Below are 14,110 nucleotides of genomic sequence, written 5' to 3'. Positions count from 1 at the left end.
TTGCTGAAACCCAGAAAACCCAGTTTTACACTTTGCCTCATCTTTGAGCAAGGATAGCTTCTGTTTATCTGATCATGCCGCGTTGGCTTTGTAATGGAAAAGGTTAAGTGATAACGCCTACCTGAAAGTGTATATTTGCAATAATGGAACCAAGTTACAAAAAGCTAAAATAATAAATAAAAAAGAAAAATATGTTAACTGTGATTATACAGAGCAGTTTATATCCTTCCTTATTTTCTGAGAATCTCAAGTAGCTTTTGTATTTTATCTTCACATATTACTGGGTGGTTCCAGGACTCCAGGTGAAGATTCCTGTGCTGAAGGTGGTTGCTTTCTGCCTGCTCCAGCACGGCTCCCCTCCCTCCCCGAAGATCCCTCTGTAAATACCAAGACCTTGCTGCTTTTCACTGCTGTCCTTGATTCCTCCTTAATTTTTTTCCATGTTTCCTGGGGCTGCTCTCTTCTGCCCATCTCTCCCCAGAGCACTAGAATAGCAAGGACCCTGTCATTTGGCTTTTTCTCTCTGTGTTTCCAGCATTATTGGGTTGCTGCTCCTGTTGCACATCTCGTTTACACTACCCTGCCTGCAGGCACCACCTGGCACAGTCTGGTGGCAAACTTCTGAGCATTTGCTGTTTGTTGTAAGAGGATGCATCTTTTTTAATTTTTAGGTTTATAGCTTGTGTTATTGCGTAACTATTAGAGGATATCGGAGATGGGGAGATTCCTAATGGAGTGCTTGATTTCAGCAATACTCCCTTGTTCCCTTGATGGATACTCTTGGGGTTATGGGGTCTGTCTTGTGGGGGGACACACAGGTGGCATAAGAAGATTTTGATTTCTGTGCCAGGAGAGAGGGAGTACCAAGAGAGAAGGATTATTGGTGCCGTACCTATGTGTGCGCCTTGAGCAGGTGCTCTGACCTCTTCTTATGCTGATGTGTCAGTAAAGGACTCAAAAAGCAGTCAGCTGGAAAAGAACAAGCAGAATGCTTTGATGTCTGGAAGGATTGCTTTTCTTAATGAGAGGCTGAAGCTCCTAAGCTGGCTTGCTTATTGGTAGCGTGGCCCCAGGCAGAAATCTGCTGGCAGAGGGCTAGTTAGCAAAAAGGTGGCAGAAGAAAATCCTGAAACTGAAAGTAGAGAAAAATGCAAAAGGTGCAGGTCTGTAACAGGTGGTGTTATGTATTAGAGGAACTCAGCGGCATCTCCTGAGATGCACCCCCCACCTCTGGAGTACTGCATCTGGTTTGGGGGTGCCCAGCACAGGACAGACATGGACCTGTCGGAGCGGGCCCGTCGGAGGCCACGGAGCTGGTCAGAGGGCTGGAGCCCCTCTGCTGTGGGGACAGGCTGGGAGAGCTGGGGCTGTGCAGCCTGGGGAGGAGAAGGCTCCGGGGAGACCTTAGAGCAGCTCCCAGTGCCTGGAGGGGCCGACAGGAAAGCTGGGGAGGGGCTTTGGGCAAGGGCAGGGAGCGGTGGGACAGGGGGGAATGGCTTGAAGCTGAGAGAGGGGAGATTTAGGTTGGACGTGAGGAAGAAACCCTTCCCCGTGAGGGCGGCGAGGCGCTGGCCCAGGCTGCCCAGAGCAGCTGTGGGTGCCCCATCCCTGGCAGGGCTCAAGGCCAGGCTGGACGGGGCTGGGAGCAGCCTGGGCTGGGGGGAGGGGGCCCTGCCCAGGGCACGGGGGTGGGACTGGCTGGTCTTGAAGGTCCCTTCCAGCCCGAACTGCTCTATGATTCTATGAACTAAGGAGATGATTGTTGTGGTTTAACCCCAGCCAGCAACCAAGCACTACGCAGCCACTTGCTCAGTCCCCTCATTCAGAGCCTTGGGGAAGAGAATCGGAAAGGAATGTAAAAGTCAAGGGCTGAGATAAGAACAGTGTAACAGGTAAAGCAAAAGCTGTGCAGGCGAGCACAGCAAAGGAAGGGATTCATACCCCGCTTCCCATGGGCAGGCAGGGGCTCAGCCATCCCCAGGGCAGCAGGGCTCCATCACACCTAACGGTTACTCGGGAAGGCAAATGCTATAATGCCGAATGTGCCCCCCTTCCTCCTCCTTCCCCCAGTTTATATACTCGGCATGACGTTATATGGTATGGAATATCCCTTTGGATGGTTTGGGTCACCTGTCCCGGCTGTGCCTCCTCCCAGTTTCCCAGCCCTCCCAGCCCTCTGGTTGCCAGGGCCCGAGAGACCAAAAAGTCCTTGATTTTGTATAAACATTACCCAGCAACAACTAAAACCATCAGTGCAATATCAGCCTTGGTTCTCACATCAGAGCCAAAACACAGCACTGTACTAGTTACTAAGAAGAAAGTTAACTCCATCCCGGCCAAAACTAGGACAATGATGTAGTTCTGGTCAGAGATGCTGCATCTCAGTTATTAGAACTTTGCCATAGAAATTATTCTGTGACAACCCGTGGATGTAATAATAAGGAAGACAGGTGAAAGATTTTCCTGTTTTGTTAATGCTCCTCATCTCTCTAAAAGATGATTCAAAGATTAACCCTGCTGTTTATTCTTCTCCTAGTTCTTGAGGGAGGACTTGAATTATCATGACCCAACAGTCAAGCACAGCACCTTCCATGGAGAAGACAAGCTCATTAGCGTGGAAGATCTCTGGAAGGCCTGGAAGACATCTGAAGGTAAAAAAGACAAACAAGCAAACTGAAACAGCCTGCTCCACACCCCTTGCCATAAAAGTGATAGAAGCTTTGGATTTCATACAACTGTGGCAGCAGTGTGTATACCTCCCAGGAAAAATAAGCTGCTGCTTCTTCTGCTGCCTTGTACAAGTACTCTTATAGCTTCCTTTTTTTTTGTGGGGGACTTTTCAGAATTTCATTGGTCTTGGTACTTCCCAACTGTTAATGCTGGCATCTGAGTATGGTCATAAAGGTATAAATTCTTGTTTAGTTTCTCTGCTCCTATAAATGCGTATTAAATAGAGCCAAATACTGTCCTATTCCAGGTTCTCCTTCAAATACCCAGATTCAGATGGTATTTTTATGGGCTAATAGCATCTGAAAAATTCAGTGGAGCTGCATGGGAGTTTTCCTACATATCGCGTTTTCCTTAGAAGAAATTTGCTGAACCTGAAAAGCTCCTTAATCTAGTGAAAAGAAGGTAGAATTAAGTCCTAAAGCTGGAAGTATACATAAATACATTTGATGTAGAAATAAGCTGAAAGGTGTTGAGAAATGGTATTATTCATCACAGCAAGTTAACCTAGGGAGGTGGTGGAAGTGCAGTCGCTGGTGGGAAACTTCCTGAAACTTCTGAATCTTGGAAAAAACTTCAAAGTTCACTGGTGCTTCCTTGGCCACAGTGTGTGGGTTGACCCACACCCTGGGCATTTACAGCACTGGCTGTTTGCAGGCTTCAGGAGGGTGTCCAAGACGGTCAGGAAAAGGCACAGTTTCACTTCTACTTTTTCTCTGACTGGAATTTGGAAGTTCTTTTTGAGAGATCTTAAACCTGATCTTCTTTCTTCTTTCTAGTTAAGAAACTTCTTATTGTCAAATTTTGGGCTTTGTTGTGGAGTGATATTTTATCTTATGAAGTAAGAAAATCTTTGGTGCCTTGACAGTGAAAATGTGGGGGATGGTATAAAAGTAGCAAGTTTGCACTTTTGCAAAACATAGGTGCATTGTTTATTGTGTGATGCATTTTCATTTATTGATTGCATTGTGAGTGGTGTGTAGATGCAGATCACATCGGTATATTGGGTCTTTTTTGTGATCCGTGGCATGGACAGTTTTTGCCAGTGGCTGCCCTTCACTCCACTTGTGCTTCTCCTTTCCTCTCAGTGAAGTCTTGTTGCTCTCAACCCCTGGAACCTCTTTTCTTCCAATACTTTTAACTCTTGCTCTTCCTTTCACTTAGTCTTTTCATTTCCCTCTGTCCTTCAAGATCAGGTAATCTTTCCAATCCCCATCGCTTGAAAAATTAGGTTTTAGTCTTCTGATCAATTCATCAACTAAAGATTTGATTTCTCATTTGTGTCATGTTCTGTTTGTATTTGATTTTTCTGTCCTAGCCTTTAAATTACTTGTAAGGCAGAACGTGCTCAGTGTTTTCAAAGCACTTTGTAGAAGATACAGCTGTAAGCCCGTTACAGTCTGTCACAATCCCAGGAAGACCAGATGAATAATTAGGTACAGCATTTGAGAGGTGGTTTGAAACCACAGTGGTTCAGTTCATGGTCCCGGAGTTGTTCATCCAGGACCAGACTCTCTGTCCCATGGAGATGGGCAGCTACATGTTGAAAATTTGTGTCCAAACCACTTAAAAGGGTGATGCTAATGACTCACTTTGTCTCCTGTGTTCAAGGAAAGCCTCATGTTGTGTGGCTGTTTACAGATGACTTTGCCTTTGTAATGTCAGCTGGGAAAGGGTAGAAATCATTAAGGGTGGAGGAGAAAGTCCCCTGATACTCCCCAGTCCCTTAATTGCTGAGCTGCTCCCTGCTTCTGACACGCACGGGACCTGGCACATCTTTGGGTAGAGCTGCTGTGGCATAATGGTTTTCCTTGTGTTGGAACTAGTTACCACTCTTGTTCCTTTCTCGTCATTCCCTCTATCTAAAATACATATTTAATGTCTACTTGATAAAATAAATTACTAGTTTCTAAAGGATGCTGTCATATGGAGCCTAATCTTGGCGTTTGAACTTCAGTCATAAAACTAGTAGAACTGGGCTTGTAGAAAGGGTCTGCTCCTTCGTGTGGGCATGAAAAGCAGCTCTGAAAGGGGACCGAGGTCTGATGGCAGTGGGTGACAGGGGCAGCTATGCCTGTTTCATCTGTTTCCAAGCCACACGCTTTTCCTACCTGCTGCGGCTGCTGTTCCTGGTCACACATGTAAACTAAAAAGTTGTTTCTATTTATCCAAAAATACAAAGGTTGTGGTGCTCTTAGAGGGTGCTGGATTTGACAGATGAAGCCCTCTGTAAGTATCACTCTACTGAAGCCACTGCACCAGCAGATCAGATCATTGTGGCAAGGATGCAGGGCAGGGGAGCTGCTCATCTTTGCACTTGAGTGTGCTGCCTGACAGTGCCAGCTTGTTTCTCAGTGATTTCTTCCAAAAATAAAGACCTCTGGATATGGAAGGCCAAAAAGAGAGAGAGCTTACATTGCCACCTGGCCCCATGGGTACCATCACTGCCCAGCTGGTGGGCTCTCAGTGGTCTGTGACAGTGACATGTGGTGGCTGGGCTGTCCGCCCTCGTGCCCTGCAGCTTCCCCTGCCTGCTTCACCTTTGTCGTCTTGGTTGTGGCCACAGAAATCAGTTTGCTACAGTTTGTGGGCCAGCGACCGTTCACTGCAGGGAGTTCCCTTAAGAGAGGGCTGTTTGCTGACCTGCATCTGTGCGACTCCCTGCAAGCGCGTGCAGAGATGACACCTTTTCACATCTTGCTCTCCTTTGCTCAGCGCTTGGCTCTGACTGTCTACTTAGTCATCTTTCCGTCGAAGGCATTTAGCTCGCTGGAGTGAGCTCGAAGATGTTTCTCATATTTGTAGGGCAGCTCACTGTTGACATTTAAGAAGTGGCTGTGCAGCTCTGAAACTCGGCAGTGCCGCAGCCCTCAGAGCCAGCAGTAAATGGGCCTTTTCCCCACTTGGCTGTTGGAAAGGGCGTGTGAGAGAGGGACTGACGGATGTTGGGCCAGAAGTGTGCGAGGTGGTGACGTGTCAGCAGTGGGTGATGTACCGCATAGCGCTCTGGGTTGCTGGAGCCTGGGTAAATGGTGCAAGAGCTCAGGCCATGCTAAACAAAGACAGAAGTTGATAATTTAAGGCATAGGAAACCCCTCTCTGTCCTATGAAAAAAAATCTGTTGCATGATTTTCTTTGCCTTCAAACCATTGCTCTAATTGCATCAAAACTATGGCAAAGGCAGAAGCTTTATTTCCAAAGATTTCCTATCTGTGACTTTCGAGCTATATGTCAGCTCCCAAAATAATCCACGAGTCCACAGGTAAGGCAGTTAAGGAGAAAAGTTCACCTAGTTCCCTTAGGCTGCTGCACCCACTCCACCTCCTCCTCTAAATCACTTCCTCAGGCTGTTTACAACCACGTTCCTACAGCATTTCTCCATATGTGCTTTTCCTTGATTGGTACTCACGGGTCCATGGGTCTGGAGGAAGCGGTGAGGCTTTCAGAGCATGTTGCGGAGATATGTTAGCTGAATTCAGTATTTCAGGGGTTTGGGCACATGATGAGGATGATGAACATTCCTTGTTGGGAGTTTGGAGACAGCAACATCACTTGTATGATTATCAGCCAGGCTGGACAGGGCTTTGAGCAACAGGGTCTAGTGGCAGGTGACCCGTAGATGGTCTTGAAGGTCCCTTCCAACCCAAACCAGTCTGTGATTCTGTGATAGAAAATGAAGGGATTTCACTTGCCTGCCCAGCACTTTGGGCGTTGCCTTTCAGAGGATCTCAGCCTTGGGCCCTTCTGGTGACATTGAAAGAGTGAAGCATCACCTGCGCCAGCACTGAGGCTTCTCCTTTATCTGATGGCCTCATTGCATGTTTTTCTTCCATGAGCTGGAACCACAGCATAAAATCAACCACCTCGAAACGTTTGTTGCCAGAGGCTGCCGCTGGGAAAGCCCCAGTCCTTATGCGTGGTGCAGTGGGGTCTGTTAAGACTAAACATGTAGCAGCCCATCATGTCTATGCTGAACCTGTAGCAGGCCATCGTGTATAGAACTAATTAGCAAAAATAAGCATGCAAGCAACCAGGTAGAGGCTGAGGACCTGCAGGGTTGCCTGGAGTACCCCAGAGAGATTATTTCTTGTCTAATAGTCCATAGGAGTTAATATCCCTGCCCCAACTGCACACTTAATAGGAATGTGCTTAAACTTTGCAGATACTTTTCCTTTGCTGAAAGTGATAGGTTGAGGTGTGTCTGGCGAAGTTATGCTGTTGTTGCTGGCTTGATGATTTTAGTTGTTTAGTTAAAATATTAAGCTGCTTGCTTATTTTCTACCTCTCCTACAGTGTATAACTGGACAGTTGACGAGGTGGTTCAGTGGCTCATTACCTACGTAGAGCTGCCACAGTACGAAGAGACCTTCAGAAAGTTGCAGCTGAGTGGACATGCCATGCCCAGGTCAGTGCTCACTGCATTGTCTTGTGTTCCTCTGGGATGTGCGCCAGGGAGAAAAACAGATCTGAGGCGGCTCGTAACGTCGTGTGCAATTCCTCAGGATGTACAGAGCCAAGGCTAATTCCCGTTCCGCTTCGGTTATGTTTAGAGGCTTTGGCTTTGCTGTAGTCCTCTCTGCAGGGAGTGGTTTAGCCCTAAGCAAGTGTGTATCTGCTGTGGGTGGAAGGAGAGGCGGCAGTCCGAATCGTGTGGTCGTGAATCCTGTCCTTGCTGGTTTGTGTGCTCGGCTTCACCTGCCTGCCCCTGAAGCTATGTATTTGGAGCTAAAATCCTGATCTGGAAGAGAGCAGACCTAGGCTACATCCTGGCTCTGCCACAGCCTTTCTTCATAACCTCAGTCCAGCTGTGGAGCTTCTGTCATTGTTCATCATGCTCAGCAAAGGAGTATCTCCGCTTTCCGGGTTGCATCTATGTTAGCATTTAAGATCCCAGCTCAAGGGCTGCTGGTTATGTATCCCTGCATCGCCTGGCACTGGTATGTGCTCATATTAACTTGCACCCTGTCATGCTCCAGCAAAGGAGACTTCTAAGCCTTGTGTTCTTCAAGAGAAACGCTGGCTGGGAGTTGGCCTGAGCTCGTAACAGGTTTGGAAAAACTCAGTGCAGCTTTTTGGGTAAAGGTTATTGCCATTGAAAAGGGATTTGTAAACTGACTGGGAAGAAGAGATTAACTGGGAATAAAGTAAGGTTTTCGAGGCAGTACATGGTCTGCAAAATAAGATGTCAAAGGCTAGCAGTACAGGTTTGATTTAAAAAATAAATTGGTGATTGGTAGGACACCAAAAGATCAGTTTTGATAGGAAATCAGTAACTTAGGTTGTCAGGATTAATGAAATAGTCATAGCCTTGCTTTTTCCTTCTCTCTGCAAGTAAAAGCCAAAGACACTGCTGCTGAACTCTTTCACAGAGATATCCTAGATCAGAGGTGACAACATTTGAGGGATTTCCTTTGTCCTGATAGCTGAAGCAGGGAGCTTTCAGGTCCTGCTCATCGTATTTCTCCTCCTGTAGTCTCCATGTTAGTAGTTTTTGGTCAGTTTTTAATCTAGATGGATACGACCCTGCCTACTTCTTTTTTTTATGTATTTTTTTTTTACAGGCTAGCAGTGAACAACGCTACCATGATGGGAAGTGTTCTGAAAATGACAGATCGAAGCCACAGGCAGAAGCTGCAGCTGAAAGCTCTGGACACGGTGCTTTTTGGGCCTCCTCTCTGTAAGTACCATAATTCAGAGTCCTTCGGCTGTTCATCAAGAGGATCTGTGTCTGCCGAGTATCCAACAGCAAAGACAGACAGATCTGTGTGAACCAAACTTTGCCCTACATAGCCCCACCTAGGTAAATCATCCCTGGTGCGATTCCCCTGAAACAGGAACAGGTTGTCTCTGGATTTATCGGAACAGCTCTGTAGCACAGAGGCATCCTGCCTGCCGGGCTTACGTTTCCATCTCTGCCAGGCTGCTTGCAGGGGTGCGGGCCCACTGTCCTGCTGGCATCTCCCGTGTCCGTAGGGTAGAACCTTCCTGTCCTTCCTGTTTGTTGTGGTGCTGACTGCGTGTTGAGGTTTGCAGTGGGATCTGTTGGAGCTGGAGGGAAGCTGCTGCTGGGGACCTGGGGCTCCCTCGGTGACTCAGGCTGCAGATTACCTGCCTCTGGATGAGGGAAATAGCAGCAGGCTGGATGGGAAGGCATTTAGGATGGATGAGAATGAGGGACTGGGTTCCTTTGATGGTGATTATAGGCGTCTGTTGGCAGAATCTCAGACCCCTCTGATGCTTATCTCGGCAGTGCTCAGGGTTCTCCTGTTGCATTCATTCTGTCTGGCTCATGTCTGCTGTCTATTAAAGGTACTTCTGTCTCTCTCCCTCTTACTCATGGCTTTCTCATGAGCTTTGGGTGCTTTTGCGAGGTGAGCATAAACCTTGCTTGATCAGAGCCTGTTTCTGCTTGGCATCCTGCAGGCAAGATGCGTCTTTACGGCAGGCTGTGCTGCCTGTACAGGATTTGAGCCCTCTTATGCAGTACGCCTCTTTCCATTTTAGTTGTCGTGTGTCCCCTGTGTGGGAGGTTTAAAATGAATGCGAAAAGGTACTTTCTTACCGTGGTGCAAACGCGGTAGTCTGGGTGCAAATTCTGGCCCCAGCTTCGGTTGCTGGCAGTCGGAGGTTTACAGCACCGAAAATACCAGTTTGTGCTTCCTCTGTTCTTTGTGTAGTATTTTAAGCATCTGCAGCTGTCTGTGGCTGGAGTAACAGATAGGATATACCTTTGCTCTGCGAGACATGGATCTGCTAACAATCCAATAGGGAAGTTCAGGTTTGTCAGCTTTTTTCCAGCCTTCCCTTTCCGGGCCGCCCAGCACTTGGCCGATGGGAAGTGATAAGGTGCTTCCATTATTTCTTAAATTTATTTTTTTTAAAGTCCAACTGTTAGTACAGTCTTTTCTTGTTTTCAGTCTGTGTCCAAGTTCCTGAGAAAAGCTGCAGTGAAGCAAATCCTGGGGAAAATGGCTGCGTAGAGTAAAGCAAGTGAAATTCATGAGGCTTGGTAGAGATGTAAGCTAAGTGAAATAGAAGCCTAGGTTATACACTCAGCCATTTTGGCTTCCAGTTATTAAAAAACACATGTTCATTCAGGAACAGTTTGCTTTTTTTATTTGTACTTGGTCTGTGTTGCAAGCAAAGCTTTTTGGTTGGTCAGTGGTGGTGGAGACATGGTGGGTGTGTGGCTGCTCTCACTGCTCATCGATAAAGGCTCGAGCCCGGTAACCCCAGTACTTTTTGGGGAATTTTTCAGGCAATTCTTGGATATTTTGTAAACCGCAAAGTAAATCACTTGTAATAGCTTAGTAGCCATTCTTCATGTTCAAGGTGCTCCATTTCACCATGCAGCTGTCATGGCACTGGAATAGGAACCTGCTGTGGTCACACAGATGAAGGTGTGCAGCGAGCTGTCCTCATCGGGCTGTTTCAGATCAGTAAGGGTTTGTTACAGATTTTGCAGTCTGCATACATGTTGGGTGTATGAATAGAGGAAATATACCTTAATTTTTCAACTGAAGTAGAGATTTAACACTTTTTAGAAGGTAGTATTTTCTGTTTTCTGGTCAACCGAATGGGTTTGTCTCCCGTTCATAGTGCAGGGAGAGGTGGTTTATCTAAAACATGTTCCTTAAAGAATGGCTTGCGGAACAGCCATTAGCAGTGAGCGGTTCTGGGAAGTACTCGGTGACCTTTTCAGCTGCAGGAGCAGCTTTGGCACAGTGATAGATTTTGTGGTTTTGGATACATTCCTGTTATGGTTCGTTTCACATGGTCGGTGGCAGTGGTCTCCTGTGATCCTCCCTGTTGAAGCTGCTGGCAGTGGTCTGTGCCTCCCAGGTGCAGGATTTCAAGGGTTTGTCTTTTCCCGTGACACGGGTTTTTCTTATCTCTTGAAGATACTTTATATTCGCCACAGGTATAAAAGCCTTACAATAAAATAAAATAAAATAAATTAAAATAAAATCAGCCTAGATTGGAGCACCGTGATTGCTTCCTGCAGACTCATAAAACCAGAGACATCTCCTCCTCGGTGGGCGTTGTAGCACACGTACCAAGGTATAGTTCCACGGGGCTGCATGAAGCCAGGTGAAGCTTTTTCCCATCCTGGGGCTAGAAAGCTTGTTCTCTGATGTCTCCTGTAATTTGTTGCAGAGGCTTCAGCAAGCATCAGGTGGTTGAGTGGGGCACCTGGCCAGGTTCCTTGCTGATCAGTAGACTCCTGTAACTCTGAGGTCTGTTTTCCTATGCCAGACTCCAGACGTGCCATTTCCTACTTCAAACAGGTCTGCCCACTTGCAGGATTGCGGCTTTGTAATTAATTCTGGTGCGAAGGAGTATGGTAAAATTATAATCTAAGCAAGATGAAGCGATTGCTGCTTCTGTGTCTGTGTCCCATTCCTGTGGTTCAGGAATTTATCCAGCACAAAATATCACAACTTCAGGTGAAACAGGAAAGGTGAATTTAAGAAAACAAGCAGTAAAATTCAAAATCATAGATAAAGTGAATTTAAAATTTTATTCTTTATAACTCTTGAGTGATGGAGACTGAGACATGTCTCCCTGCAGATGGTTCAAGGCACCACTGTGGTACTGTTCAGGGTTATAAGACAATCAAAATGCTGTGTACCAAGTTATCCATCCTGGTCACTTCTCCTGGCCACCTTTCCAAAGGCCAACAAAGTGGGACTTGTAGTTGCCTGTGGGATTTCAGGAGAGGTTTCTGTAGCTCCACTTCCCAAGACAGAACCCTCCAGATGCTCTTTATTTCAGAGCTAGGCACAAGCCACGGCAGTTTGCCAAGCCGCCCGACCGGTACCTGCCCTGGGCTGTGCTGCGGGGAGTTTGCCCGAGACTGGGGAGCGCTGCTCAGTGCTGCTCACCCCCCAGCCTCAGCACCCACAGGACCAGCTGGGCACCCTGGTGTGCCCATCACCCTGGTTTCGGTGCACCCCAGTGCCTCCCACACTGTACCAATCTGTCTGTATGGTCCTGCAGCACTGTGGGATGGGGTCTCTGCTGAACCCCCAGCCTTTCTTATTCATGGTTGTCATTAGTTGAGCGTTACCCTTATTTATTGAATGTCTGTGCGTGGGTTAACAGACGTGCAAGGACTGGGTGCCTGGAAAAGGAGACATCTCCCAGGCAGGAGGTGGCACTTGTTGGAGGTTTCTGAACAAACTGACCTGTTCTGGTTTTCATTAAGTGTCCATTCCTTGGTGCCTTCACTCCGGGGTGAATGAAGCCGTATTACATTCAGTATAGCTTCCAATACAGCCAGTGTGTTTCCCTTTGTTATACTAAAAGTGTATTTTACAAGTACTTTGAGATCAGTTGAATCATTATTTGTTTAAAGTGGTAAAATTTCTTAACCAAATACCAGATTAATTTATCGCCGTGAGATTTACCATCCACTTTAAATATTTACACTTAACTGGATTGTGTTTAGATTACCTGCACCTAGACAGAAAAAGCAGCTCTGTCTCATTAATAGGCTGCATAGGGTCTGTTAGCATTATTGTAAAGTTTTGTCAGTCTGTGTGCCAGAAGCACCTGGTCAATAAGCTGGGGCTTTAGGTTTGGGTGCTCCTTAAGGAGCAGTAGCTCCAAACCTGAAAAGCCAGGGAGCAGGGCAACAGAGAAACCTGGCTGGTCTTACGGGGTCCTATATTGCCAGTGAAAATCAGCACATTTGTTAAAGTTTCTTTCCACAATTGTGGGTGCGATAGCAAACAAAAAGAGAGTGCTACACACTCAGGAAAGGACTGGGGCTTGGTATTGACAGAGAGAAAAATTACAGGAATTACAGGTGCCATCTCAAGGTCTTAGCTTCGTTTGGGTGTTTTTAGAACGGAGGCATTTTTTTATATTTTGTTTTATGCCATCATGCTTACAGCAGCTGCCACCAGGCTGACATGAGAGGGAATGTTGCCTGTCCCACAGCTGTACCCTGAGCTGCTGCTGCTTCTTCCCTGTCTTGTGTCTGAAAATGTCTGCTACTGAACAAGGAAGGTGGTGTCACTGGTCCAATTAATTCATACAGGGAAATTAAAAAAAGTAGTACTTCCTATGTGTGTTTTTTCTGATATTTCAACCTGAATTTAAATAACAGGTATAGAATTTACTGAGTATGTATATATTCTTCTATTTTAGCAATGCTTATGTAACTTACTGTAAAACTGCTTCTTTTCTAATCATCCATGCTGGTTCTATTCCCAGAGTAAAACTTTGTAAACTTTTTTGTTTAAAAGATGAGGCTTTGAATTGGTGTCTTGCATGGTGGGACACTTTTGCTTAAGGCACTTGAGGTTACTGTTAAGTTTTACTGTGGTATAACTTTTTACCTTGCTCCCATAAAACATAAAACAACAAAGGCGGTGCCACACACCTGACATGGCATTAATAGGCTTGCAGTCGGTGTGTAACAACTACTGTCTTTGGTAAAATCAATTCTGTTCTTCCTTCTTTACCCCAAAAAGAAAAGGAAAAAAGGTATAGAAATCAGTGTTCCTTGGTGTACATTGCTTTTTCCTGCAGCTTTTGCAATTGTAACATGCACCCAGGTTTGCCTGGTCGCAGTCGCTTGTGCCGGGAGCGAAGGGGTGAAGCAGCGCAGGAGCAGCAGAGCAGAAGAGGCCACACGTGAGCAGGGAGAACAGGCTGTGCCAGCCCGTCTACAGGCCAGGGAGAAATGCAGTGTGATTTAAGTTGCAATAAACTGGACACAAACAATCTGAGCTTCGGCTATAAAACCTCTGCTCTTTGTACAGTTGGCCTCTGTCGCAGAGTGTTGGGTACAGAGGCTAAATAGCTAAAATAGCAGAAAGTTCTGGTACAACACGTTAAAAAGCAGCAAGAAAATAAATTGACAGTAGAAAGATTATCTTATTGTGTTGCCTTGGTGATACAACATCCCAGCGGGTCACTCCACCGGCAGCTGGTACATGCTGTAGGAGCACAAGCCTTGGCGGGTGGTCAGAGGGAGAAACCGATGCCAGCCGCGATGGCAGAGACTGATGCCATCCTTTGCGCAGGCAATGGTGGCAATGGGCAGACGTTATACGTGGAAAATGCCGTCTTTTTCTGCTTGACGTAGGTCTTAGGACAGTGATTGCAGCAGCAGGTCAGAGCACTGAACGCCCTCTGGTTCTTCTGACCCAGGCTGTGCAGGGAGCCTAGGGCTGGTGAGAGTAATTGCTGCAGGGCAGTCCTCATTCACTTTTCCGTGGGTGGCCTTTGCTTAACAAGAACTTTTCTGGAGAAAGGTATTTTATGCCAGAACACCTCTCCTGTCAATGCTTGCAGTCTTTCCCAGTGTTCTGCCTTGGACAGGCACTCATTACCCTGTAGAAGGGTGACTTGCCCTGCAGCAGTTATTCTC

General features: G+C 46.6%; 1 protein-coding gene across 11 annotated transcripts in view; it reads left to right on the top strand.

Annotated features, from left to right (window-relative positions):
• STIM1 (stromal interaction molecule 1) overlaps window positions 1-14,110 on the top strand; it is a 107,955-nt gene that overhangs the window by 54,688 nt on the left and 39,157 nt on the right. For all 11 annotated transcript variants that reach the window (XM_080374904.1, XM_080374903.1, XM_080374900.1 and 8 more), the window contains 3 exons: window positions 2,537-2,651; window positions 7,021-7,132; window positions 8,289-8,404. In XM_080374904.1, the coding sequence (XP_080231030.1) occupies window positions 2,537-2,651; window positions 7,021-7,132; window positions 8,289-8,404 (343 nt within the window). The remainder of the gene's footprint in view (window positions 1-2,536; window positions 2,652-7,020; window positions 7,133-8,288; window positions 8,405-14,110) is intronic.

This window comes from Falco punctatus (assembly GCF_963210335.1).
Source record: "Falco punctatus genome assembly, chromosome: 2".
In the NCBI taxonomy this organism is placed as follows: Eukaryota; Metazoa; Chordata; class Aves; order Falconiformes; family Falconidae; genus Falco; species Falco punctatus.
Note: the sequence above shows the minus strand (reverse complement) of the source record. Positions and strands in the feature narration are given on the sequence as shown.